This window comes from Ictidomys tridecemlineatus, chromosome 7 (assembly GCF_052094955.1).
Source record: "Ictidomys tridecemlineatus isolate mIctTri1 chromosome 7, mIctTri1.hap1, whole genome shotgun sequence".
NCBI lineage: Eukaryota > Metazoa > Chordata > Mammalia > Rodentia > Sciuridae > Ictidomys > Ictidomys tridecemlineatus.
The window spans coordinates 191,358,196-191,386,113 of record NC_135483.1 but is presented as its reverse complement, the minus strand read 5'-3'; the positions used below and the strand labels follow the sequence as shown (position 1 = coordinate 191,386,113).

At 41.9% G+C, this 27,918-nt stretch overlaps 1 protein-coding gene across 4 annotated transcripts; it reads right to left on the bottom strand.

The window, feature by feature from the left end:
* Window positions 1-631: 631 nt before the first annotated feature.
* Window positions 632-27,918, bottom strand: Cops7b (COP9 signalosome subunit 7B). Of its 4 annotated transcripts, XM_013359191.4 has the most exons (9): window positions 27,347-27,918; window positions 22,978-23,289; window positions 20,935-21,025; window positions 20,232-20,409; window positions 17,015-17,090; window positions 14,375-14,463; window positions 12,293-12,495; window positions 10,198-10,303; window positions 632-2,055 (listed from the first exon to the last, which is right to left on the bottom strand). In XM_013359191.4, exons 3-9 carry the CDS (start codon window positions 20,937-20,939, stop codon window positions 1,897-1,899), a joined length of 816 nt encoding a protein of 271 aa, XP_013214645.1. In that variant the 5' UTR covers window positions 20,940-21,025; window positions 22,978-23,289; window positions 27,347-27,918; the 3' UTR covers window positions 632-1,896. The 4 variants fall into 4 exon arrangements, with proteins under 4 accessions (XP_013214645.1, XP_040123934.1, XP_013214646.1 ...); XM_040268000.2 differs by lacking the exon at window positions 20,935-21,025; XM_013359192.4 differs by lacking the exons at window positions 20,935-21,025; window positions 22,978-23,289.

Sequence of the window (27,918 nt, the reverse complement as noted above, 5' to 3'; positions counted from 1 at the left end):
TTCTCTTCAAGGAAGCAGCTCTGTAGCATGGCACATGTCAAACCATGTTTCTTGATCTACTCACCAATGGGAAAAACAAGGATGAAAGGTAGCTTGCCAACAGTGAGTGTGCAAGTTTGGGGTCCAAAAAGAATAACTGGAAAAACCTATGAGGCTGGAGGATGTACAAAACAAGCCCCTATTAAGGTTTTTGAAAAATGATTCCCTAAACTTTCCCACAACGTGTCCCACTAGTTATAACCTGGAAGGATCTGGTGGTGACATGAGTGTAGGCATAGGCTTCCTCCCCCAGGAATTCTCTATGACCTTAGCAATTAACTTCCAATGAGGATAGGGGATGCAGGGAGTGCCACGTTTATTAATAATAGAACCCCCTTTCCACAAGTATGTGACCAGGGAATCATGAAAGACTCTTTGGGAATTACACTTCTCTCTCTCATTGGGCACAGTGTTGTTCGGGCACACATACCAACATGAAAGAGACATGAGAACACTGCAACATCTGCTGAACATTTTAGGAAAAGGAAAAACCCATTTTTTAACCATGGTAGCATCTCATTTCCCTGAACCACCCGACTCCCCACCTTTCCAGATCTACCAGCTATGGGACCCCACACTCCAGGCACATACATCAAATCTACACTTTTATTTTTGTTGTTGTTGTTGTTCTAAAATGTGCTTTTTCCTCAATGAACTTTAGTATCAGTCCAGGACTTCCACCTCCCTTTATAAAAACAAAACAATACACACACACATACACACATGCCACCCTCCAACCAGGTAAAAAAAATCCCCGGCGATTAGTCTATAACAAATATTGACACAAGGGGAGAAAAAAGTATGTTGAAATGTATTAGAATTAACCTGTACAAAAAAAAAATTAAAATATAACCTGAAACTGTTCAAGTTCAGAAAGTCTAGTCAAGTCCTTTTCTCTGGCCAGGAGTATGCTGTCATCAGAGGGCTCTGGATCACCAGCCAAGGAGGGGAAGGAAGGAAGAGAAGCAGCAGCAACAGTCCTTCACCAGACTAAGGGGCCCCAACACCACCACCCCTGCCACAGGGGCGGCCAAGAAGTGTGGAAGGTCTTGGGAGAACAAGTGCTGGCAGACAGCCCCCGAGAGCAGCTGGGGCCTACACACCAAAACAAAGCTGAGCAGTCAGAGGCAGCAGGAAGAGTGGCCAGCAGAAGACACCAAGCTGGGAGAAACACTTCTGCCACCAGCAGACCCACAGCACCCTCTGTTTGTGCTCAGATACCAGAGGTTAGTCAGTCTAGCACTCCCAAATAACGAGAGATCCAAGCTGGGTTTAAGAGGCTGAAAACCCGAAGGTTTAGTAAACATAGCCCAGCATCACATCCCTCCATGGTTGAACTGGAGCTGCCAACAGGGATAAGGCAGGAGAGGGAAAACAAGCATGTGGGTACCTGGCTAGAGAGCGCCTGCACCATCATGGGGACTGTGGTACATGGGCCTAGAGAAGGAACACCCCCTCCTTGCCCAGAGAGGGGCCTTCTCCGCAGTCATCCCTGTGGGCTGGTTAAAGCTGCCTTCGGCTTATGACCAGCCTGACAAAATGACATGGAGCAAAAGAAAACTGGCAGGGAGACAAGCCCATACAGAGACAAGAACCTCCTGGAGAGAAGTGGGCAGTGTCCACCCTGTTAGGATGGCATCCACGGAGCCCCTGAGTCTGAGGGAACAATAGGAATGAGGGGGTGGGCGGGGAAAGGAGTAATGGTTTTTCTGGAACGGTACCAATGGGTGGGGAGACGCTGGTGAGGGGATGGGCAGGTCTGGAACTCACTGTAGGTAGAGAAGGGAGGAAATAGGCCCTTGGTGTCCCCTCCCCACCTGACCCAGGCCTGGTGAGTGCCAGCTGCCCCAGCCGGTCCTAGTGGCGGCTGGAGACCAGACCTTTCACTTTGGACATCTTCTTGGTAGGCTGCCTCTGCTCAGCATGAGGGGGACACTCCCGCTCAGCAAGTTGCTGCTCCATTTCCTGAGCTGAAGAGGACGCAGTGGCTTTAAGTGTCTTCTTGATGTTGGTAACCTGGAGAGAGACAGAAGTGGATGTGAGCATCTGACATGCACAACAACTTGTTCTCAGTATAGTGAGGCAGAGAAGTCACCAAAAATTGTCTGCAAGAAAATTTCCAATGATCTTCAGAAATCCAGGTGAGAAGAAACAAACAGGGGATGCTTAGGAAGGTAAACAGAAATGAGTCTGGCAAAAATGTGGGACCAGGCCTGGGGATGTATGTATCTCAGTGGTGAAGCACTTGCCTAGTGTGTATAATGAGTTCCATCCCCAGTACTACAGGGGGGGGGGGGGAGTGGAACCAATGCTTTCTTGTTTAAAACAAGTAGAAGTAAACCATCTAACAAAGCAGTATGACCCAGAAGGTAAAAGAAATTAATGGTAAAAACACACTTAGAAAAGAAGGGCAAACCAGGCACAGTGGCACATGCCTATAATGCCAGCAGCTCAGGAGGACTGCAAGTTCAAAGGCAGCCTCAGCAACTTAGCATGGCCCTCAGCAACTTAGTGATACCCTGTCTCAAAATAAAAAATAAGTAAATGAAAGGGCTGGGGATATGGCTCATAGTTAAGTACCCCTAGGTTCAATCCCCAACACAAAAAAAGAGAAGAGTAATGGAATAATTCTAAACTCACCTAACTACAGGCAATGTATGAAACCAAATATTTCTACAAGTACCTTGGACTCCTCTTGAATAAACAACTAGGGCATGAGTTTCAACCAAATAATTGACAAAAGGAAATTAAGGAAAAGAACTGGCAAGTCTACTGTTTGCAACATACCTTTTTTTCTGTTAACAAAGTAAGGGCTCAAAAATACCCAAGCAACATTTTTCCATGTCAACACATGTCCTCTTGAATATCTGTATACTACTGTGCTGTAAATGTTCTACCATTTAAAATTAGCTCCTTGTTTGTTTTCTGGTGTGGGGATAAATGGCCTTCTACATCTACCCTGCATACTTTGTGAAAATCTGTGGAAGAGATACTCCAGGACATGAGCTTTCTGGATGAAAGGGGTTCCACATTTTCCCAAAATCAGTATTGCTTATCTAAAATGCCCTGAGCCAGAAGTGTTTCAGATTTCAGAGTTTGGCAGATTTTGAAATATTTGCATAGATTTTACCTATGCTCAAAAATTTCCAGATTTTGGAATGTTTCAGATTAGGGATGTTCAACCTATACCTTCTGAAAACTGATGATACCAATCCATGGAGCATGTACTCCAGTGCAGTGCCTGTTTAAACGCCCATCCCCAATACCAGTCCTGATGGCTTTTACATTTTTGCTCTTCAGCTCATTGAAGGGAAGAAAACAGGGCTGGGGGTTGTAGCTCAGTGGTAGAGCACTTGCTTAACAAGTGTGAGATACTGGGTTCGATCCTCAGCATCTACAACTAAAAAACAAATTAAAAAAAAGGAAGAAAACATGAAGGAAAAGCAAGCAGAGAAGGAGGTGCTAGGCAAGAGTTCATTCAAATATAAGCCTTCTTTAAAAAAAAAAACCCACACATTAGAAGGAAGGAGAAGGATGCTGCAGAGTAAGTGTATCTTTCCTGTTTGATGGTTTCCATATTCTCTGAGAAGCAGTAATTTGGTTTTCTACAGGGCAAGAAGGGAGTAGGCAAATCAAAAATTCAAAACAGTCAGACTATCAGGAGCTTGAGTAAGAAACAGTCCAAATGCAAATACCAAATAATGACTGTGAAAGTGAGAGTAATATTCAGTTCCAGAAGAGGAGCAATCATCTTCAGAGTCAACCAAACTCCACTGTAGGTGGGTATTTGTTGTCACTGTCATTTTGTGAAGTGGAAACAACCAAACCCCAAACTTCTGTTACTCACCATCATCTGAACCTTTCTGCCAGGATAGTTACACAGGACTGTGGGCTGAGACAGGTAATACGGAACAAGGTCTAGGTCAAGTTTGGGTGTATCAGCTGTTCTGCCAGGCCGAACCCCCAACTCAGTAGCCCTACCTCCCTTGGGCTCCCTGCCATTTGGGTGTCTCTGCTTCAGCAGTTACTGGTGGAGCTGGTAAGTGAAAGCATGGGGCAAGCAGGCATACCTCTCTTTCTTAAGAGAAAGATTTGTTATTGCCAGTTTAACTTCTAGGACTATTTTGATGGCCTTGAAGGAGAGATTTAAAAATATGATTTCTCAGGTGTCACTGTTTTATAAAATAACATTCCAATGCTTCTGTAGTTTGATATGCTTTCTAAACATTAGGAGGAATATTAAACTCTTAAGAGGTAATGCATGAATTAAATTTGTTTCTTTGCATGCCAGTCACCTCTGACTTCCACATTGTGAGAAGGTCCTGCAATGACAGTACCTGAGGGTTTATTTTGAGGTTTCCTCAAAAGCTAACAAAATTTTAATCAAGCAAGACGATAGTTTTCTATGTTGATTAAGATGTCTTGAGATTTACTGATAATCTATTAACCCCTACATGAGTTTTAAAAAAAAGTAATCAATTTCCAAATAATGGTTATTTTCAATTACTTTGTACCTGTGTTTCTGTAGCATAAAGTCACTTCAAGTCTATCAAAAATTAATTAGTGCCAGGCTTTGTGGTACACACCTATAAATCCCAGAAACTTGGGAGGTTGAGGCAGGAGGATTCCAAGTTCCAGGCCAGCCTGAACAACCTGACAAGACCCTGCCTCAAAAGAAAAATTGTGGGCTCAGTGGTAGCGCATCCCTGGGTTCAATTCCCAGCACCAGGAAAAGAAAAAGAAAAAAAAAAAAAAAGGTAAAAAGAAAAAGAATATTAACTAGCATCTCTCTTTTCTGAGTGGTCTCAGGGGTCCTGGGCTAGCTCTAGACTATCTGGAGTATCTACAGCTCAGCTGAGCAGTCAGTCCCTGACCTGCCAGCCAGGAGCAAACCTTGTCTGGGCATATTCATTCCCTGAAGCAAGGTTCCCTTGTTGACCTCTGGAACTGCCCCCAGTGTTCTATTTTACTCTTTAAGCTGTACATAGACTTTGTTCTTGTCAAAGTTTACTACTTCCAGTGTCATGTCCTCACATAGGAACCCAAAGATTCTCACTGCAGCTCCAGAGGAGCCTGCACACAGCCCCTTCTCCTGGCTACACCAGCACCCCTCAGGAGGGTGTCACAGCCACCCCATCACAGGCAACTCAATTCTATTGATTCAAGATCCTGTCAAAACCTTTTGAGCAAGAAACAGAACCAGAGCCACTCTCCCCTTCATTCCAATGCCTGCTTACCTTCAAGCAGCTTTCACTTATGGTTCGTACCCACTTGATAAGCTGCTATCCTGGGTGCTTAGTGACCCTGGAAAGCAAGGGACTTGACTCAGGAGAAAACTTGGTTCTTTCTTTAGTTTTAAACACCACTCAACCACTCAAGATCTGGTACCTTCCTTCCCTGCTCCTCAACACAGACCCTTCACTCCGGCTATATTCACTGTCCCTCCCCACCACACCAACACTCAGAAGCACTCATTTTATCTCCGTCTTTCACGACCCTGCAAGTCCAGCCTGGGCAAAACACCTCCTTAGCTAATCTCCTTACCTGCCTGAAGAGTCAAGTGCCTCTTCCATACAACCTTTCCTGACCACTCCAACCCACACTGACCTGTCTGGAGTTCCCAAGCTGCTTTTGCCTGGCAGTGCTCTCACTCCATCACCTCCTCTAGCACTGGGTCTCCGTGTCTCATGCATACACCTCTCCCTGTACCAACAGGATTACCAACAAATCTAAGTCCTCCACAGTAGTTATCACACAGAAGCAAAATGTAAACACTAAGGGAAAGAAAAGAGGGCTTCTTGGGCAAGTATCTCTATGTGCAAGAAACAAGGCCTGAGAACTCCACAAAGACAACCTCAGGAGGGGGAGTGCTGTGGCCCCCACACTGGGTGCTAGTGTGACAGATGCCTTGCTTGGACATCAGCTGTAGTGCTGGCAATTTTTTTTTTCCCCAAAAAAGTCTTGTGCATGCCAGGCAAGCACTTTGCCAGTCCTACCGTTGGCATTTTAAACATACAGAACTCACGAAAAGGACTGCGAAGGCCAATCACAGACGCTCAGGGTTAAAAGGAATATTAGAGCCTGGTGTAGTGGCACACGCCTATCATCCCAGAGGCTTGGGAGGCTGAGGCAGAAGGACTGCAAGTTCAAAGCCAGCCTAAGCAACTTATTGAGACCTTGTCTCAAAATAAAATAAAAAGGCTTGGGATGTAGCTCAGTGGTAAGAATTTTGCCTAGTACATGCAATGTCCTGTGTTCAATCCCTAGTACCACAAAAATGAAGAAGTAGTCAATTAACTTCTGCCAGGAGCTGGGCAGGCTTAAGCACAGAGCTCCTTCCAGAACTCCAGACTGGACCTGCAGGTAGGTGCACCAGTTACATCTGTTTCAACCTCTTAGACTTTGAGATGTCTAATTCCTCTTCCACAGAACCCATTCAATTGATGACAAATAGCCTCAGACTTGTCTTCTTTGGTCTAAATCTGACCCGACTCTTCCTTATTTTCCTCTTGGAGGAGCCTGGCTTACAGGCCACCCCACCCCACCTACCCACAGATGACCTAGAGTTTGTCGAGCTCTTCAAAACATGGACTTCAGGAATTTCCCAGTTAAGACACCTGCTGGCAAAAACAAAAAACAAAAAACAAAAAATAAATGCAGCCTGGCTCTATTACAGACCTTAAATATTCAGGCAAATGGAGAGAGAAGAGCTTTCTGGGGCAAGAAAACTTCCTTCAGCTGTGGGGCAAAGCAAAAGCAGACAACAGGAAATAGAACCCACAGTTGGAAAATTGCTATAAAGAAAAGGAGCAGCAGGAGCTGGGTGCAGTAACACACGCCTGTAACCCCAGTGGCTCAGGAGGCCGAGGCAGGAGAAACACAAAGACAAGACTAGCATAAGCAAATTAGTGAAGCCCTAAGAAACTTAGTGAGATCCTGTCTCAAAATTAAAAATATAAAGGGCTGGGAACATGGCTCAATGACAAAGCACTCCTAGGTTCAAACTCCAGTGCCAAAAATAAAAAAAAAGGGGGGAAGCAGGAAATGGGAGACAGCCTATCTAGCAGGTACCCAAGACATACTGTTAGTGCCACTATAACAGTCAGAAAGCTCAAGATTTGTCACTGACTTAGCTCCTGGGGGATTTTCTACATAACTGAAAATAGAGCCTTCTTTAGCTTTATTACCTATATGAATTGAACACAGCCTATTTTGTAAATGTATAACTATAGCTATATATTAACATTTCATAGAACATCAGACATGGGCACATTCAATATAAAGAAAAATCTCTTCTAAAATCAAATGAGAGTTGCTTTGTGAACTTCCTTCCCCTCCAGAGCACTTTCTCAGAAACAATGAACTAGCTCATAATATTACAGTTCTGTACCCCCAGACTTGCTGGAATTATAATTAAATACGTTATTTCTATAAAGAGCTAAAAGGAAAGAATATTTCTTTTTATAATTTTGTAACAGGGCTATCTTCATTCAGAGGGAAGGTGTTCTGGAAGGTCCAACTCACCAGAAGAAAGCTATTGTGAGATTTTGGGGAAAAACATTAAGTTTTGCCCTTTGAGAACAGCAATGGACTTTAAGGACCAATAAAGAAAAGATCACCTTGTGCTGTGATTGTAGCTCAGTATAAGAACGCTTGCCTAGCATTTGTGAGGCACTGGTTTCGATTCTCAGCACCACATACAAATAAACTAAAAAAAGGTCCATCAACAACTAAAACAATATTTAAAAAAAAAAAAAAAAAAAAAAAAAAAAAAAAAGATTACCCATCCAGTTAAGAAAATGGCTATAAATGGCCAAGGGTAACTGAAGTACAAAAGTAAGCAGAATATAACAGAACTACCTTTGTTTTCTGAAGATCGCTGTTTTCTTTTCAACTCTGAACGTTTGGTAAGCACGTTCCATGTGCCTTAAGCAGGGGATGATCAGCACCTACCCTGGGCTTCAGACCATGAACTAACTGAACAGAAAATAAACAGCCTCTGCAATTCACTCTCTCTTTTCCTATCCATCTGTTCCAAGTTTTCTAGAAGATTATTAAGTCAACAGATCATTTAAAATAGTGATGGAGGTGGCCTTGGTCTTCTCAGATCTCTCTCTCAAACCTAAGTCCTTAGCGCCACCTAGTGGGCACCAAGCTTTACCAGCAGAGGTAGCTGTATTTTCCAAAAATGGGCTACCATGACAAACTTGTTCACTTTTTTTTTTCTTTAAATAACCATGATTAGAAGAGTATACACTATTGAGTAAGAACAGAGCATGGTTCACATTGGCCCAGTGTCAACAACAACTCCATGCTCACTTGCTTTTTTTTTTTTTTTCAGAAAAAGGAAAAAGATTTATTACTTTGCTAGCAAAGAAGAAACACAGGGACTCCTGTCCCAGAGGCTATGATTCTCACACCAGCTTTTCTTCCTTCTGATGCCAGTCACTGAAAGTAACCTTGAACAGTTCAAAATCCTAAAACTAGCATCATTCATCTTTTCAATGACCACAATGATGCCCCTTCCCTACTCACTTTTCACCAGCTGCCACAATCAGCAACAGTCCAGCAACCTGTGTCCCCTGCTAGGTTAAAGGCGGTAGGTTTTACCTAGGCTTCCCTAGGATTAGGTCTCCAAACCTTGTTTTCCTCAAAAATTGATTTACAAGGAAAAATAAAAAGAAAGGAAAGTGGTTAGCCTGTCCTAAGTTGCTCACATCTCAATCCTAGATCAGACAGGAGGCCATATATTCAAGAGGATGGTTGCCCAGCTTACTAAAGAAGTAGCAGGCTTAATTTCCTAATTGACTTTGCCTTTGCTAATGTTAAATTAGAAGTAATTTATCCTTCCTGGCTAGAAGTAGGATTTAAAAAGTACCATGAACTGAACATCCAGAGTGTATACACATGGGGAGGAGGGTATTTGAAATAAATTAGCACTAGTTCATGAAAGGCCTACTTCAGCAGTCCACTGACACACATATATGGAATTCCAGAAGCATTCAGTTCAAAATCTGAGTACCTATTGTGGGTGAAGCAGAGAACAAGAGCCGGTTTTATGGAGATAAATAAGCATAGGTTTTCTTTTTAAGGTGTAGAAGACTCTCCAAATTCACAAACCCCTCTGTGAAAAGCATGTCTACTCATTTTTTATGTTCCTGAAACACCTGGAATTCTGAGCCCCACTCTTAAAATACCTGATTTTTAAAACTCATTCAATACCATTGACATTTCAAGCCCCAGCCACACTTAAAAAGGACTTTAATTGCTAAAACAAACCAATACTTTTAATCTTAAGGACTCTGTGCATCATACTGTAGGCACACAAATGCACAGAACACAAAAGTCAGAGCCTGCATCCATGCAAGAGATTGCAAGTGTCCTGGACAATAAGGCATCACTAAAATCCCACTCACATCCTATGTTTTCCTTTCATGCACAGAATTTTTCGCTTTTCTAGTATAAAACATCATGAAATTAAAAATGTTTGTAATATATGTATATTGTTGAGAGAAGAATAACACAAACACTCTGCACCTGCCATACCACTTAGGCAGGACATTACCAGGCCTTGAAGCCTGTACCTCCTCCACAGCTGATAATCACCATCCTTTTAGCTTTCTTCTCCCCAGTGCTGGCTCTTGAACAGGTCCTTGTGCATGCTTGGCAAGCGCTCTACCATTGAGCCACATTTCCCAACTCCTTCTAACAAAAAAAATTTTTTTTGGGGGGGTGGTTATAGATGGACACAATACCTTTACTTTATTTACTGATTTTTATGTGGTGCTGAGGATAGAACACCCTCCAGGGAAGTACTGAGCTACAACACCAGCCTCCTTCTAACCATTTTTAAGATCTATTCCCAAATGTGTTTTCTTCTGCTCTATAGTTGCAAATGCATGTATATCAGAGAATTACAACCTTCTCTGTAATCCAAGTCTGCACACCCTCTACTGACCAAGAATCAGAAGACAGAGAGGATCAAGAGCAGGAGCTGTGTCCCACTATGTTTTCCTATGTTCCAGCAACAAAAACAATGCCTAATTGGGGGGACTGCTTGTTTTGGCCATACCAAGGCTCACACAACAAAAACAAAAACACTACAAAGAACAGCCAGGTTACACCCTAGAGAAGAGCAAACATTCTCTTCTTGCTTACCTCTGCTTCCACCTGCTGCTGAGTCCGGTGGTGGTTCTCTTTGTACTGGTTGGCTCTCAGGACCTGTTGTTCAATGCCCAGCAGAACTGCTTCACAGCCATCACACCTGTAACAGAGAAAACCAGCCCTGAGCTGCAAGAAGGCCCAGAACTCTCCCCTAGCCTCAGGAATCTCTTTCCCAATAAGTCTCCCTAGCACCTTGTAGGATTTCCTTTAACCTCCTCTGCCCTTGCCCCAGATTGTCCAAATAGGAAAGATGGTGATAAATATGGTGGCTTGTGTGTACTTTCTTGGAATACAGCTCTCATATCCAACTTCTATAGACCATGGGAAATGGTTTTACAGACTGTGGACTAAAGAAGGTGAGCAAGACTTGATAGATTACACTAATCACTCTCCACAGGAAAAAAAAAAAAAATCCCCAAAAGCATCCTATTTGGGAGATTACTCCTTTCCTCAGAAGCTGAAGTGCCTTTCTAATTGCCTCCTATTGCTCATTGTTATTTTCTCCACTTTCTGTGTTTTGAAATTTTTAAAATAAAAAAAAAATTTTTTGAAAGCATAGCACAATAAATATTCATATCCCCTCCATTTAAGATTTGATATTGAGCCAGACGCAGTGGCACACACATGTAATTCCAGTGCCTTGAGAGGCTGAGGCAGGAACATCATGAGTTCAAAGCCAGCCTCAGCAACAGGGAGGCATTAAGCAACTCAGTGAGACCCAGTCTCTAAAATACAAAATAAGGCTGGGGATGTGACTCAGTGGTTGAGTGCCCCTGAGTTCAATCCCTGGTACAAAAAATAAAATAAAATAAAATTCAATATTGTAAACATTTTGCCATTTTTGTGGGACCTCTCAATGTAGCAATTCTGTTCTAAATTGAATGCCAAACCTCAATAGAAGTTCTAAGAATCTCTCCTGGTGAACACTCTGGGCTAGGAGTCAAGGTACCACATCTTGGCCCAACATACTAGGGGCTTAAAACAGGAAACCAGGCCCTGGTTGTGAAAACCATACCAGCCATATCAAAACTGGACTGGGACAGACAACTTTAGTAGGATCAGAAATCTAGATTTTGTTTCTAGACCATTTTTTTTTTGTGCTGTGGACATTTTATAAGTTTATTCCGATTTAACAGTTTAACAATCTTTGAAAGCTCTTGCTTTTGTCATATGTTGCACAAGGAAGGAGTTTGGGGCCACACTTGGGACAGAACATAATGTGAGGAGTGGGAAGCACATGCCTGAGGTTTAAGAGTAGTGTCAATGAGGGAAACTGGGGGGGGGGGGCATTAGACCTCAGGGATCAAAGGTGGGCCATTCATCCCTGAAAAGACTCCAGGGGATAAAATAGAGATCATTGGTTTTAAAGAAAACAATTTGCCTGTCCCTCTGCATGAAGCCTGCCTGCTTACATTCTCCACTCACCTCAAATTCTACTCTACTCCTGGCCCTCCTTCAAAGCTCACTAAAACTTCTCTTAAGTCTACCTAGCTTTATAAGCCCTAAATCATTTAAATAACTCCACAACAAATCCTTGTAGAATGTGTAACAGCTCTTGCAAATATCACATTTCATTGAGAATATACAAATGTCCCAATTCTTTTTATATATCAGGATATAGTTATCAAATATTCTGCATGAGGCTGTGTTCCAAATTAGAACCACCCATTACTTATCCCTTACAGTGTTTCACAAACACCAGCCCAATGTTACTGACACTGAACAAAGGTTTCTTATCCCCCCCCCCAAAAAAAAAACAACTTACAAAAAACTTTCTGATCTTGGCCAAACTTTGAGTCTACATCTGCAAAGTATAGGACTGGCATCCAATAACTAGGATGTGAAGTTCTACCTGCTAGGTCTGGATATTTTAGAGCCCACTGTTAAATAACCCTCGGCTGCATTTAAGGCAAGAACAATCGTACAAGTGAAATGAGTGAAATGATTCCTGTTGCCACATATTTGTAATCACAAATGCAGCTCACTATCTGGTTCACCCCAAGCCCTCAGCTGACTCCTGGTGATCACATTTTTGCATGTAGATGCACAAAGGACAAGCTAGCTATCCCCCTCCTCATTTCAGCTTTACCATTCATGCAAGGTCTTGACAATATTATTGATATCCTTCTTGCGGATGTCACGGCCAATGCAGAAATCCACCTCTAGCAGCTGATTTCGCTGGTCCAGCTTGCCCTGGATGATGTCAGTGTAGACAGCCTCTATGATGAGGTCTTCTAATTCTCGGAGATTCCTCATTTCCAGATCCTTCAGCAGCACAGAGTAGGGAATACACTGTGGATAAGGCCATGTGATAGTTATAAAAACCATCTGGCAAGCATTAATGAAAATGTGGGCATTACCCACATAGACAACAGCAAATTTTGGGCTCAGGTGATGCAGGTCAGTGATAATCATTCATGTCTAAGGCAACAAAAGTAGATGAATGAATCACAGGACCTGTAACAAGACCCTATGGCATCCAAGAAGGTGCCCTCTTTATTCTTTACATCCTAGACTTCACCCAGACTTCAATTTTCACACCCTGGAGCACAGGGTGTGAAAGATGCCTTTCAGAGAAAAAGGAAACAGTGTGTGCCACACTGCCACCTTCCAGAAGCTTGCTTATTTTGCATACAATGCCAGATTATCATAAACCTCCAAGAGATCCCAGGCCCTGGAGAGAACTGGCTGCTTGCCCAGCAAAATGCTATAGCAAAAAAAAAATGTGCAGGCCATCACTTATTCCTACAAGTGGCCAGTGAAGACAGCCAGCAAAGATGGCACCTTAAGGTCTGTATGTTTTCTCAGATTTTTGCAACCAATGCAAATCCCCAACAAATCCTTTATTGGATTGTACCAATATACTGCATGCAAGGTCTTGACAATATATAAATACCCAGTTTTCTGCAAATCCTGCCACATTACTACAGTTTGGAAATAAAATACAGAAATCAAATTTGTAGACACAAAGAAAAGAAAGAGCACACACACACACACACACACACAAAAAAAAAAAATACAGCAAACACATCTAGAAGGGCGCTCCATGGCTAAGGGCATGCTATCCAGGGGTGATGGCTGGGCTTACAATAATAGGCTGCAGAAGGAAGAAAAGTCATCCTACCCTTATAACACTCGAGAAGTCCATGTGCAGGACTAGAAAAAGGTCAGGTCTTCATTTCCCAAAGTTGGACCCACTGTGTTGGTGATATAGTTCAGTGATAGAGCGCAAGCCTAGTGTGCACAAGGCCCTGAGTTCAATCCTCTGCACCACCAAAAGGGATGGGGGTAGGGGGAGAGCCTTCTACTTAAAATGAGTTTCAGAAATTTGTGAATAGATCAGGTAAAATAATTTCAGCAACTGAAACAGCAGCCCAAGAACACATACATATCTCAAGTGCAATCAAAAATCAAACTTTTTCAAAAGCATATTCCCACAAAAACTTAGGAGGCTAGGCAAAGAATCCAAGTCAACTATAAATTAACTGAGTCTGGACTGTCTTTATTAATGGCTGGGAGCACACGGCTGCAAGGCTTCTTCTAAATCCACTGGAGCACAGAACTCCAAAGTATGATGGAATGAAATCTTACAGAAGGATAGAATGTAAAATTAGCATAAGAGGCAAAAATTCCAATTAGAATAATAACCTTGAAAATAATAATAATAAAAAAGGCTGGGGGTATGGCTCAGTGGTATTTGCAAAATATGGGCAAGACTGCAGGTTTAATCCTCAACACGGGGGTGGGGGGGACACACTCACTCTCAGTAAATCCAATATACCAAGATCTTCCTCCAACATGGGTATAGTTCACTGTGCACTGAGCAACAGAAGAAGTTGTTAACTTGCCGCAAGATACCCTGCCATTTGAAAAATATGTATCTTTCAACAGCAGTCTCCCTTTAACATGCCAAAATGCTCAGTTCATGTGAGGACCCATGGCATGCCAGAACAAGACCTGGTGATTCAGCCCCTGCAGGACATGTTTTTCCTGAACACAGGAATGAGGAGTAACTGTTTATGCCACCTTGTCACCTTTTCCTCTTTGCCAAGTAAATTTTATGTATTTAGGATACAACTCTACTGTGAGTAGGTAGGAGTTCCCTCATTGATGCCAAGGAGACACCTGACTTGGGATATGGAGGAAGGCAGGGAAGGAGCTGGGACTGTACCTTCATTCTTGATGCCAAGCTCACGATGGTAAGATGTTTCAGCTTGTTCTGCTGAGCTGCACTCAGTTCTGGCAGGCTCTCCTTGTTGGCTGCTCAGTCCCACCCACCACAAAAACCAAGACACAAAATAAAATTAGGATATTTTATGGAATAAGCTCATCAACTCCCCACCAATTGTACTACTAAATCACTATCATGCCTCTGCATTTATTCACTGGGCAAACATTCTATAAGCACCTCCCATCCTCTCTGAAAGACAACATGCTTCCAAAAAAGGAAAGACCAGTCTCTAAACACAAGGAGTTTAGTGTCCTAAAAAGCCAGGCACGAACAAACAAAATCTTCTTAAGTGGAATTATCTTAATGGAATACTGTCTGTATTGTGACACTCATTTTAAGTTCAACATATCTTCAATGAGCATCTGTTCTATGCAAGGTGCTGTCTTAAGAGAAATCAAAGATGAATAAGATGGGCTTTGTCAAGGCTGCTGCACCACACAACTTCAGGAGCTCCAAACACCTACTGCTGTGCAACTCTTTGGCCCTGGACTTATCCTCAGTCTTATAATTCAATGTTTCACTAGCTACAAATGCAAAGCAGAGCTACCAGAAGGATACAAACTTCCAAGAGAAAAGGGGAGAGGGAGGAATAGACAAAAAGAGGGGGAGAAGGGATAGAGGAGGAGGGGGGGAGAGAAGGGGACAGTGAAAACAATCTCATCTGGGAGGTATAGAAGAGAGAGAAAGGCAGGCTTCATGGAAAAGATGGAGTGTTTTTTTGAGATGAGCCTTGAGAGATAAGCAAAACTTTAGTAATAATAAGAATCACAGCAGCAATCGAGGAGGGCAGTAGCTGCAGATGACATACAGCACACACACATACAGCACACACACACGCAGGCACACAGGCAAACATCCAGTTATCATAACAAACCCAAGACGGATTCCAAATGTCCTCAATCCCTTTACATAATTCTGGATTTCAAAAAGCTGAACCCAAACTGATTGCTTTTTTCTTAAGCAGGGTGCTGAAATTCATGTGGTGGCAGTTCCTGTCCTAAAGACAGGACTGAACTGAGGCTGGCTTTTATCTCACTTGTTGTGAATATTTACTTATTTTGTTGCAAAATTATGGATATGTTCAAATACAGATGCTGCCCACATCCTTCTTAGAATGTTACATGAAAAGGCAAACACATATTACCTTTTCAAAGTCCACCAAATTCTAAACTGTTAAAACATCTAGCCTCAAGAAGTGCAAGTAAGGGATCATGGACTTGTATTGTTACTCTCATTTTACAACTAAGAAAACTGAGGCACATAAGATTACTTCATTTGCTGGAGAACACAAAACTAGCAGAAGTAGAGTTAGAATATAGGCAGTCTGCTTCCAGAGTCTACAATGCTGCCTCCTTAGTAAGTGAGGACAGAAACAGGACACATTCATTGGAACAAAAGAGATTAGAAAAATGTGGTGTACCAAGAAGTGGCAAACTGTTCAGTCTGACAGCAGCACAGAATAAGGAGAAATGACCAATGAGAAAGGAGGGAAAGTGGAGGATAAAGTAGAAAACAGCTGAGTGTCAGTCTACTTTCATGTGGAAAAAAAGCAAGCAAAAAAGAGAAGGAGAGAGGAAGAATGGGAGGATGCAAGGGGGGGAGAGAGGGGAAGAGGAAGGAAGAAAAAGGAAAGGAAATCCAGGAGAAAAAAAAGTGGTTTGGGTATAAGACAAGAAAGCATTTGGATATGCAAGTCCCTTATTCCTGAAACTTAAGATTCTAATTTAAAAACGACTCAAATGGAGTGGGGATGTATCTTTGTGGTAGAATAGGAGATTGTGAGATGTTAAAATTGAGTAAATCCACGTACAGTGGTGCACTTCTACAATCCCAGCAACTCAGGAGCCTGAGGCAGGAAAATTGCATGCCAATCTGGGCAACTTGGACAATTTAGAGAGACCCTGTCTCAAAATAAAAGGGGATGGGAATTAATTCAATGATAAAGCATCCTTGGGTTCAATCTCCAGTACCAATAAATAAATAAAGTATAAATTTCATATTTTGACTTCATTTGCATATATATATGCAAATATATATATGCAAATGAAGACTTGTGTAGCAAATGAAGTCAAAAATATGAAATTGTGTATATATATATATATATATATATATATATAAATCTAATTACACCGATGAATAGAACATTCAAGCATAATGGGAAACAAGTCCAGCACTAAAAAGCTACCAGTAATTTAATGGAGGTACAACTGTAAGTTACTTTTAAAATCTATTTTTCAAACATTCTTCAATATAGCATGTTATTTTAATAATATTTAAAACAATGAAATATTTTACAAGTGGGTATTCTGATACTTTATGAACACTAGGTCTCAAGAATCTCACCTGGAAGATAAACAAGGGCTTTGTTTATGGATGTGCATACACACAGCCCCTATTTTACCTGATGGAAAATAAAAAGTGAGAAGGAAAATCCCTTTTGTGAGGTCACCTGCAGTAACATGATAACAGCCCTATCAAAAATTCTCCCAAAAAACACAAGCAACATTTTATCTAGAACCTCTATCATCCTCCAAATGGATCGACATAGTTAAGTCTTTTGAAGGATCTTAATCAACTCACCTATATAATCTGGGTATGTTCCATAGGCAAACAGGTTCAGCAACTGCAAATAAGCAGCATTTGCTCCTTCTGCAAGCTGAGGAGGAAAAACAAAGTTTACCACAGACCAAGCTATATACCAATCACTAGAGTGCTTGAACAGAGGTGGGTGACCATGTGCCAAAGATGCCACAGCTATTTATTCTGTATTGTTTGATAAGATGGCCCCTGGGGTCCCTTAACTCTTGATTCTTTGGGAAAAAAAATAAATAAGATTATTAAAATCCCAAATTCAATCTCTCTTCCTTAGGATGACATTTTATTCTACACCTAGCATGTCCCAGTAGCTGCTTCAGACAGACAGACACAGACACACACACACACACACACACACACACACACACACACACACACACACACGGCATTAAGCACTGGAAGCAGTTCAACTTTTCTCAGGTCTCCTTTTGCATTAAAACAAAGACTGGGGGCTGGGGTTGTGGCTTGGTAGACTGCTTGCCTAGCACACGTGAGGCACTGGGTTCAATCCCCAGCACAACATAAAAATGAACAAATAAAATATACAACTTAAAAAAAAAAAAAAAGACTGGGCATCCACCTACGACTTTAAAAAAAAAAAAAAAAGACTGGGCCAGGTGTGGTGGTGCATGCCTATAATCCCAGCAACTTCAGAGGCTGAGGTAAGAAGATTTGAGTTCAAAGCCAGCCTGAGCAACTTAGCAAGGCCCTGAGCAACTTAGACCCTATCTCAAAATAAAACATAAAAAGGGCTGGGAATGTAGCTCAGTGGGTAAGCACCTCCAGGTTCAATCTCCAGTATCAAAACAAAGACAGTCCTGTTCACACAACAGTTCAGGAGGTTGAGAATCACTATCAACCCAACTGAACACAACTTAGGGTCCAACTTTCAGGACCATATATGGATTATTCACCCTTGTAAAGAGTAGCACAGCATAAAGTGTGAAAGAAAAGCCAGACTAGGACAGGAAACCAGGATATCAGGCTTCCCCAAATAAAAACTTTCATTAAAATTACTTATTCTTCACTGAAGACACTGTAGAAAAACAGAAGAACTACTACTCTGCCTGGAACTGCTCTGCTGTCAATTACCTTAACTGGGTGCTTCTTTTACTACAATCAAGCACCAATTTTGTTTATGGATGTGCATACACACAGCCCCAATTTACCAAACTCAGTAATATCTAAACGGTAACAACAGTACTACTACTATTCAATTTTAGCCATTTAAAAGAAAATTCCAAAAAACTAAAAATTAAAAAAAAAAGTTCCAAGAACCATAATTTCAGACCACTGAAAGGCAGCTAGCTTATTCCCAGCTCACAAATGGAAAAACGCAAACTGTGGAGAAAAAGGTGATCTGCTAAGCATAAGAGTAAGAACTCTACCACTCTCTACCTCAGCCTACCTTCTAAGGTATTACAAACCTCTATAGGTCCCTGAATCAGTGTTGGAAGAGACCTGTAAAGACCACCAAATCTAGTCCCCTTTTCAGAGAGACAGTTAAAACACTAGCTGGAACAGACTACTTTCTCTAAAACAGATAAGGCCATAAGGTCTTGCCAGCTTTAATTTCCATGTATTTCCTCTTCACCAATCTTGCACAGTTTCAGAATCAACTGTTTGGCATTTTCATTCAGGCTTTTCATGAATCTAAAGGTCATGTCTTCTGTTGAAAAGTAAACCCAGTTCTCTCAAATCTGCCCAAAATATTAATTTTCCATCTCTGGTAAACTAAATATTCACTGAAAGCCTACTGTGTGTCAGTCTATGTATTCCACTCCAATAAAGTTATGGTGAGCACAAGTCTTTCTTATCCCCACAGAGCTTATAGCAAACAAGACTAACATTAAATAAAAATTTACAGTTAAAAAGTACAATGGCAGGGCTGGGGTTGTGGCTCAGTGGTAGAGCGCTCACCTAGCATGCACGAGGCCCTGAATTTGATCCTCAGCACCACATAAATGTAAAATAAAGATATTGTGTCTACCTAAAACTAAAAAATAAATAAATAAAAAATACAGTGGCTCTCTAGTTCCATTTCTGGCCAGCAGAAGAAGGGGAGACATATGCAGAATGGTCATAAGGAACTACTCTACCTCCTGACCAAGAATTAGAAGCAGACATACAGCACCAAGCCCAATACCCTTAAGGCCCACTGCTGTGGTTACAACTGGCTATGGACACAGACCCAGCAGCTAATGGCAAAGGTGTCATGATGCTCATGAAGGTAATGATCCATCCAGCAAAAGTCAGCCACTTAGAGGGAAAACATACAGTTTTCCTACATACAGAACACCACCACCATCAGAATACAAAGGCCACTCTCAGAAGCATCCAGCACATGATCTGCAAGAAGTACCGCACCTGGATCTGCCCATAGTGGCCATCCTTTAGTCGTCGCCATTCTGCACCACCAGAAACCCAGGATGGCAAAGAGAAAGCGAACCTGCCACCAACACATCAAAGCTTCTGAGAGCTCCCTTCCAAAGCAAAAACATGCTTGCACTTCTCTAAATAAAATATAAAATAGGGCTGGGGATGTGACTCAGTAGTTAAGTGCCCCTGAATCCAAATAAAAACACAAGTGCCTAAAGTAGTGTAAGTTGCTTTCCATCTCTTTGTTCCACTTGGTCACTCTTAAAATATCTCATTTTTTAAGGCACATTGACCAAAAAGAATACAACAATCAAACAAATCAACAAAGCTAAATGGAATACTTTCTTGCTTTATTTTTCTTAACTTTTTAACACATCTATTTTAACACAACATTGACCTTTTCCACAGGAACAACACTTTCCTATTCGTGCCCATCTCAGGTTCAACACAGCAATAATTTTCTATTATGTCCCTGACCAATCTTCCTTTTCTATATTGTGCTGGAGGATTTTTGTTCCTCAGAATGCCTGAAACTATCCCTATTAAACATCATACCTCACTTATAGCACCATTTTGACTTTTTTGCTATCTTTCAGATAACTAGCAACCCAATCTAATTTTGCCCAAGGGACTAATATTGAATAAAGAAACCCAAGACATCATCTTTAATCTTTTCCTCTGCCTCACCATCTCCTATCACTCCTTAAATAGTACCCTAGAGGTACACAATACTTCAGCAGTGAAATTCCTTGGAAAACCTAGAGAAGTCACAGAAAAGGTTTAGAGAAAAAAAACAGACCAATTATTTGGAAACTGCTCTTACCTCCTGCACATTGGCCAACTCCAGCAGCTCTCCAAAGACATATACTCCAGGAGCTTCCAACACCTGGCTTATGAGAGCAGTGAGGGCTGAGCCACTGGTACCTTTGGCTAATAAAATAAACTGTTCCAGAAGGTTACTTGAGGGTTTCTGTTCACCTGCCATTCTCTGACTTTGAGATCTGTCCAAAAGAAAGGTATGTCAGTCATTCTTCCTTCTCCTTTCCAAAGTCTGTATTTATTTAAAGCTGGACCAGACGCCAGAATAATGTTATAGTGTTCATAAAGATAAAATAGCTACTCAGTCCAGATACAATGACCACTTTTTGAGATGGGTAGGGTTCAACCTGAAGTTAAGAGGATTTTGTCCTAACAATTTTGAGGTTTGAAACACACTTTGTCTAAATCACTTCCCCATCTGTCCCTCTCCCAGAGGCATCCCTTATAGGCTCTTAAAGAGCAGGATGTGGTGGTGCACTCCTATAATCCCAGAGGCTCAGGAGGCTGAGACAGGAGGTCAAAGCCAGCTTCAGCAAAGCGAGGTGCTAAGCAACTCAGTGAGATCCTGTCTCTAAATAAAATACAAAACAGAACTGAGGATGTGGCTCAGCAGTCAAGTGCCCTGGGTTAAATACCCACTCCCCACCAAAAAAAGATTACCAGCCTAAAGAAACACAGGAGTTTCTCCATACTTGTTTTATATCTACCTCATTTACAAATTCTGGTTCAGAGACAAAGGATATTGCCCATAACACATAGGAAGCTGAAATGAGTTGCCTCTGTTTATCAGAATCTCATCTACAAAAAGAACAAGATAAAACAAACAGCTGACAAGAACCATATTTCATTTAATTTAAAAAGTAATTTAAGGTTTGAGGATGTAGCCCAGTGGTAGAGTGTATGCTTCACATGCATAAGGCCCTGGGTTCCACACCTAGCAAAACACACACACGTTATTTAAGCATTAAGAAAGGAGAAAAAGCATTGTAAAAGATAAGCAACAATATATTCAAACTTAGAAAATACTGTGTAAGTCCACAGGGTAAATTCCTCTATTGATATGTGACATTTTACTACACATAACTCAATATCTGTATAAAACCTCAATAATAACAGGACTTGGAAAAACAATGCAGATATTATATTGCTATCCCTAATACATTAGGTACAGGAAGGCCCCTCAATTTTGTAATCTAATTACATGTTGAGTGTATGTGGACACACAACATACCTACTTGAGTCCCACATAAGCAGAGATGTGTCCTCCATAAATGATGCAAATCGGGGAGTATGACAAAATGAAGGAAAAGAGTTTTGTATAGTAAAATAAAGAACAACTTACAAAAGCATAGTCTGGTTAACAACAACAAAAAAAGAAACACTTTTACAATGTTGGTGGGATTATAAATTAGTACAACTACTACAGAAATCAGTATGGAGGTACCTCAAAAGACTAGGAATGGAATCACCATATGACCCAGCTATACCATTTCTCAATATTTATCCTAAAGAATTAAAAGTCAGCATAACTACAGTAACACATGCCAACCCGGTTTATAGCAGCACAATTCCAAACTATGGAACCAGCCTAGTTGTCCATCAATGGATAAACGGATAAAAAAAAGTATATACACACAATGGAGTTTTACTCAGTCATAAAAAATGAAATTATGTCACTTACAGGAAAACGGATGGAACCTGAGCTTATGGTAAGTGAAAAAAGCCAAACTCAGAAAGTCAAAACTGTATGTTTTCTAAGTGGAAGCAAGAGAGGAAAAAGAAAAATAAAGGGGGGAGGGGTGTCAAAAAAAATCCAAGGTAGATGAGAAAAGGGACAAGGGGGAAGGAGGAGGAGAGGGAAAGGGTAAATACCGGGGAACCACAATGACCAAATTATATTGTTTGCATGTACAAATAGGGCACAATTAAACCCACCACTATGTACAACTATAATGTACCAATGAAAAATACGGAAAAATTTAAAAGATAGTTTGGTACTAGAAAAACTTAAGTTTTCTTGTGGAGTCAGGCATACAAAGCTACAATCCTTTCACACTATTATGTTGCCTCACTTAGCATTACCTAAAAAGGTCCTGCCAGAAAAAGAAAAGTGTTAAGAAATGAGTTCTGAGGAGACAAGAGGAAAGGGAGGAAGGGGCGAGATGGGGAAGGAAAGGAAGGTAGGTGATGGTAATAAGGAAACGAGAGGAAAATTGTCCTTCCACATGGACACGTGTAAAGAGACAGGTGGGTATCTAAGGAAAGAGAGTAAATGGAAGCAGCTGGGGTGGAAAGGAGGTAGGGAAATGGGGAGAAACTTCGGTGCATGCAAAAGATCTCAGCCTGAAGCGCACAGTGTGTGAGGGAGAGTTTAAGAAAACAGTGATAGTCGTTTTCTTTTGGAGTCAAAGGCCCCCTAGGAGGCTAGGGACCCAGCGGAGGTGAATTCCCAACAGCGGAGGGCGCTATTTTGATGAACTGGAGAGGGGCAAAGGGGTGGCCTTTGGGGGGATGGGGCAGCGAAGATATCCACAACGAGGAAGCTGAGGGCGCAAGCTGGGTGGTCCTCAGGGCTGGCAGCTTGCTTCAGGCAGGGCCGCTGGCGTGGAGTGAGGAGCCGCGGGGCGCGCTCCTGGGGCGGGGGCGGGGCGGCGTGGCCGCGGGTTTCTCTGGCAGAGGCCGCCAAGCCGGAGGTCTGACGAGCCTGGAGCGTCGGCCCCGGCGCGGCCTGCCCTTTCACCGGCCCCTACCTGTCCCTGCCGCCTCTGGGTCCTTTTCGTTGCTGGCTCGGCCTCCCGGCGCCTGACCGCAGGTTGTCAAGCGTCCATGATCAGTCCAGCGTCCGGCGTTTTTCTATCTCCGCCGACCCGTCGACCGTGCGGTTCCCCCGGAAGCCTCCCACCGCTGCACTCAAGTTCCGCCCACACAAGGTTCCCCGCGCTGAGTTCACCGCCTCTGATCTTCAGTTGGGGCACGGCGAGAGAAGAGGGTCCTGGATGGGCTGCAGCCCGGGAACCGTGAGGGGAGGCGAGTGGAGAGGGGCTCCAGGAGAAGAATGCGGCCTAGGTGATATAGGGACCCAAAACATAGCAGCCGCCATCACCATCCTGGACCCAAAACTCATCCCTTTGGCTGAGCTTTAACCAGGAGCTCTCTGTGGCAATTGCTGCTACCCCTAGGAACAGTGAAACATTAAGCCTAAAAACAACTTCCATTTATTGAGCCTTTTTTCCCCAGGTGCTTTATATGTATTATCTTGTTGAATTCTCATAACATCATGAGCTGTAATCATTTCATTTTTCAGGTAAGCTGAAATCTAAAAGTCCAAGGGCCAAGCCTACTTTGGAATCCGGACTGTCTGAGCCAGAGACCATGTTCTTGATCTCTATTCAGAATAAAATAAACAGGAGATGGCTGCAGCCAACAACAATAGTTCTAAAACTAAAATGTCATTTGTGGCATTGCATTTTTGTCAACCGACTCCCCTAGGAAGATGGCTAAGAAATGCCACATAACTGAACACTTGAACTAATTTTATTTCAATATTTTTAAGTTGTTGATAGACGTTTATTTGTTGATAAATATGTGGTGCTGAGATTCGAACCCAGTACTTCACACATGCCAGTCGAGTGCACTACAGCTGAGCCCCAGCCCCAGCCCTCAAACTGATTTTTTTTTTTTAAGATTACATGACATAGATCTTCAGGTCTCAAAGTTGAGGAAAAGAGCCCCATTTACTTACTGTGCATTATAGTGCAGAAATCAGAACAATGCTATAGAGTCTAGCCCCAACCAATTCATTCATTTACTCAAAAAAATTAGTGCCTATTATGTTCTAGAAGGTTACATTAAGTTAAAACAAGGTTCTTGTGCTTAAAAAGCTCCAATGTATTAAGTGCTAAGAGATGAATATGATATAACTTTAGAGGTACGAAATAGATTTGGAAAGGAAAAACAATCATTTTCCAGGCCAAAAAAAAAAAAAAGCAGAAGAGGGTAGTGACCATAATCACAGAGACATGCACTGTGCAGCATACACTGATGCAGAAAAAGAACCAAGAGTGGCTGGAACCCAGGTTTCAGGTGCGGAAAATGAGGAGCACAAAGCTGGAGCCCAGTCATCAAGGGTCTTGGAATTCACATGCCAGTACTATACACTGTGAAAGTCTAAACACAGCAAAGTCCCCACTTGGAGATCTCACAGCCCCCTGGGGGAACAAATATGACTCACCTCACTGTGGCCTGGGGAAGGGTGATTAAGGATGGGCATCTGGAGGAGATGAGGCTTGAGTTCAGTCAGGAAAAATGAATAAGCAAATCAGAAAGGACAAGTCAAGGGGTTTTTAGTTTATCTTAAGGGCACTGAATAACCATTTAAGTTTCTAAAGCTGAAAATAGGAAGAACAGTCAATTTAGAATGGTTGTACTAGTTAGAACAGGAACTAACTGTGAAAAGAACTGGAAGCAGATGACTTATTTCAGATATGAGACTATAAGATCTTAAACAAAGGTGGTAGCAGCTGGAGATGAAAAAGGAGACGTTGTTGGAGACTTTTAAACTATTATATCTATGAGGCTTGGTGACCAGTTGAATGCAGGGAGAGGGAAGGAGGATACCCAGGATTCTGGCCCAGGAAGCCAAAGCTGTCTGACAGTGGTGTTAAAACACAGCAACGAAGGATGAGGGGCAAGTTTAAGAGTGAGAGAAAGACAACTGAGTTCAATTTGAGCTTATAAATATTCTGGCAATCCCTCTGCTTCTTCCAGAATAATGTCCATACTCCAGGGCTACAATTTAAATCCTTTGCAGTATGCCTTCCTTCTAATATTCCAGCTTTGCCTCACCCCACCTCCCTTCACAGGCTTCTCCACTCCAGGCCTTCCAATGCCCATCATGAATTCAAACAGGCCTGTGTCCAGGCTTGCTTTAGAGAAAGCTTTTTTTTTTTTTTTTTTTTGCCATGTTCTTCTCTCACATTTGCCTGTAAAAATCCTGTTAACCCTACAGCCAAAGCTTTCTTAAATTCAATGCAAAAAGTGTTACATAAACACAAAACCATTACACTTTATTGTAATTAAGAAATTCTGTTTCAAAAGACACCAGTAAGAGTGAAAAAACATGCCTCAGCAACTTAGAGAGGCCTGAAGCAACTCAGTAAGACCCTGTATCTAAATAAGATACAAAAAAAGGCTGGGGATGTGGCTCAGTGGTTAAGTGCCCCTGAGTTCAGTCCCCCTTACCAAAAAAATTAATAAGTAAAAGGGGGCAAAATACTTGAGCAGTCACTTCATAAAAGAGGACATTCAAATTGGCAATAAGCATTCTGACACTGATGCTCAGTATCAGAAAAATGTAAATAAATACTTTGATGAAATGCCACATTTAGCCAAAATTGCTAACATAAAGACTGACAACAAAAACCCTGTGTCAGCAAGGATAAGAGGCAACTAGAACTCTCTTATATTGCTGGACAAGGCACTTTGAAAAACTGGCAATATCTCTGTTGCTGATCACATACATACTCTACAAGACAGCGACTTCTTCCCTAGAAATGTGTGCTTATGTCCACAAGAAGAAACAAAGGTTCATATAAGAATGTAGCTTTGGGCCTGGGGTTGTGGCTCAGTGGTAGCGTGCTTGCCTGGCATGTGTGAGGCACTGGGTTCGATTCTCAGCACCACATAAAAATAAATAAAGTTCCATTGACAAATAAAATAAATATGTTTTTTAAAAAAGTATTTTAAAAAAGAATGTAGCTTGTTAATAACAGCCAAAAAATGATAGCAACCCAGATGACCATCAACAGATCAAATAAACTGTGATCATATGGCATACTACTAAGCAAATGAAAAAAAATTTAAAAAAGATATACATACCAAGGATGAATCTCATAAAAAACACCAATGAACAAGAAAAGCCAGACATATAATGTACACACCGTATAAGTGAAATTCAAGTACAGACAAAATTACCTATGGTAATAAAGCCAGAAGAGTGGTTATTTCTAGATGTGTGGATGTAGTACAGATTGAGAAGGGGCACAGTGAATGCTGGAAACGTTCTCTATCTTGATTTGGGTGATGGCAATATGGGTGTATACATATGTGAAAAGTCTTTCTCTACTGTTTTACCTCATTGACAAAAGCATTTAAGGATAAATTTTTTAATGTAGGAAAAAATCCATCCTTCAAGTTCAAATGCCACTTCCTCCATAAAGTTTTTCAGTGATTATAAATCTCTCCAGCAGGATCTCTGTGGCATTCTGATGTTATTTCTTTTATGCATCATAATCCAACTTGAATCTCAATGGAGTCTCCTTATTTCCCTAAATCAATGGTTATCTTCCTAGTGACAGTGATCATGCCTTTCACCTTTTACCCACTCAGTGCCTGACAAATGACAGAGCTGAAAACATGTCTGTTGAATTATATGGAAGAAAAAATTGAGTGTGTGCTCAGATGGGTGAGAAGAGGGAAAGAAAGAGGAAGACAAACCTAGGAAAGGACAGAGGAGATCTCCAAGGAAATTGTGGCTTAAATCAATTCTACCTACTTCCTGAAATCATGTTAAACATCTTCCTTGAGTGACAGAGAAAGAACAAGTCAAAACATGAAATTCTACCTAGACTCAAGAAAAACAAATATCACACTTCCTCACTTGCAGTAAATTCACTAAATGCTTACTAATTTCTGGATATTTCAATCCTGGATGAAGGTTGATTTCCTGTTCATCAAGAATAACAATCACATTGTCATACTGCTGAAAATATCACCTTCCTAGTGGAACCCACACTCTGGGGTCAGCAGGCCTAGAACTGAATTCTAATTCTGTCCTAACTTGCTAGAACTGTGGCCAACATCTCCCCTCTCTGGGCCTCAACTTCCTCATGAGTAAAAACAACAGGGATTGGATTAGCACATTCTTTAGTGTCCCTTCCCGTACTGATATTCCAAATATACACAATCGGTAGATTTCCCAGTTCAAAGAAGGAATGAACCAGAAAACCCTGCGAAATACTCAAAAGACGCCCCAAACAAACGAAGACGATTTGAGGAAGTCATTTTGTTCCACAATCTTTCATGGTTTAATCAGTTTTTGTTTGTTGTTTGCAACCTTACCATGATTTGCAGAAGACTTCTGAGTTGCATGTAAACAGAAGTTAATTCTCTGTGGGTTGTCATCTTCTTGTGAGAATGAAGTGGGTCTTCTCGTCTAGTTTTAAGTCTCGGATTCAGAACCCACCATCACCGCCTGCGGGATTCAGAATTTGCGCACACTGCGCGGCACATCAGAGTCTAAGTTAGAAGAGTGGGGCGCGCGGCATGCTGGGATTTGTAGTATCTGGCCTCTCGGCGGTGCGCCGGGATCTGTGGTCCCCGGGCGCGCCCTGGAATGCTGGGAAATGTAGTTTCCAACACTTCGCACTGGGCAACCTGCAGTCGTCTCAGACCGCTAGTATGCCAACCAGCGAGAGCAGGTCCCTGGAGTCTGCAGATCTCAAGCCAACCCTCCGCTGGGGCAAACTCTAGGCAACAACATCGAATGAAATTTTTGTCCTACGGGACTTCTTGGGGAGGGCCTTTCCCATTGACGCTCTCCGTCCCCCTGCGAAGCCGCTGAACGTTTCTATTGGCTGGCCAGGATGCCAATCGCCGAGACGTGTTTTCCATTGGCTGCGGGGCGGGCGCTC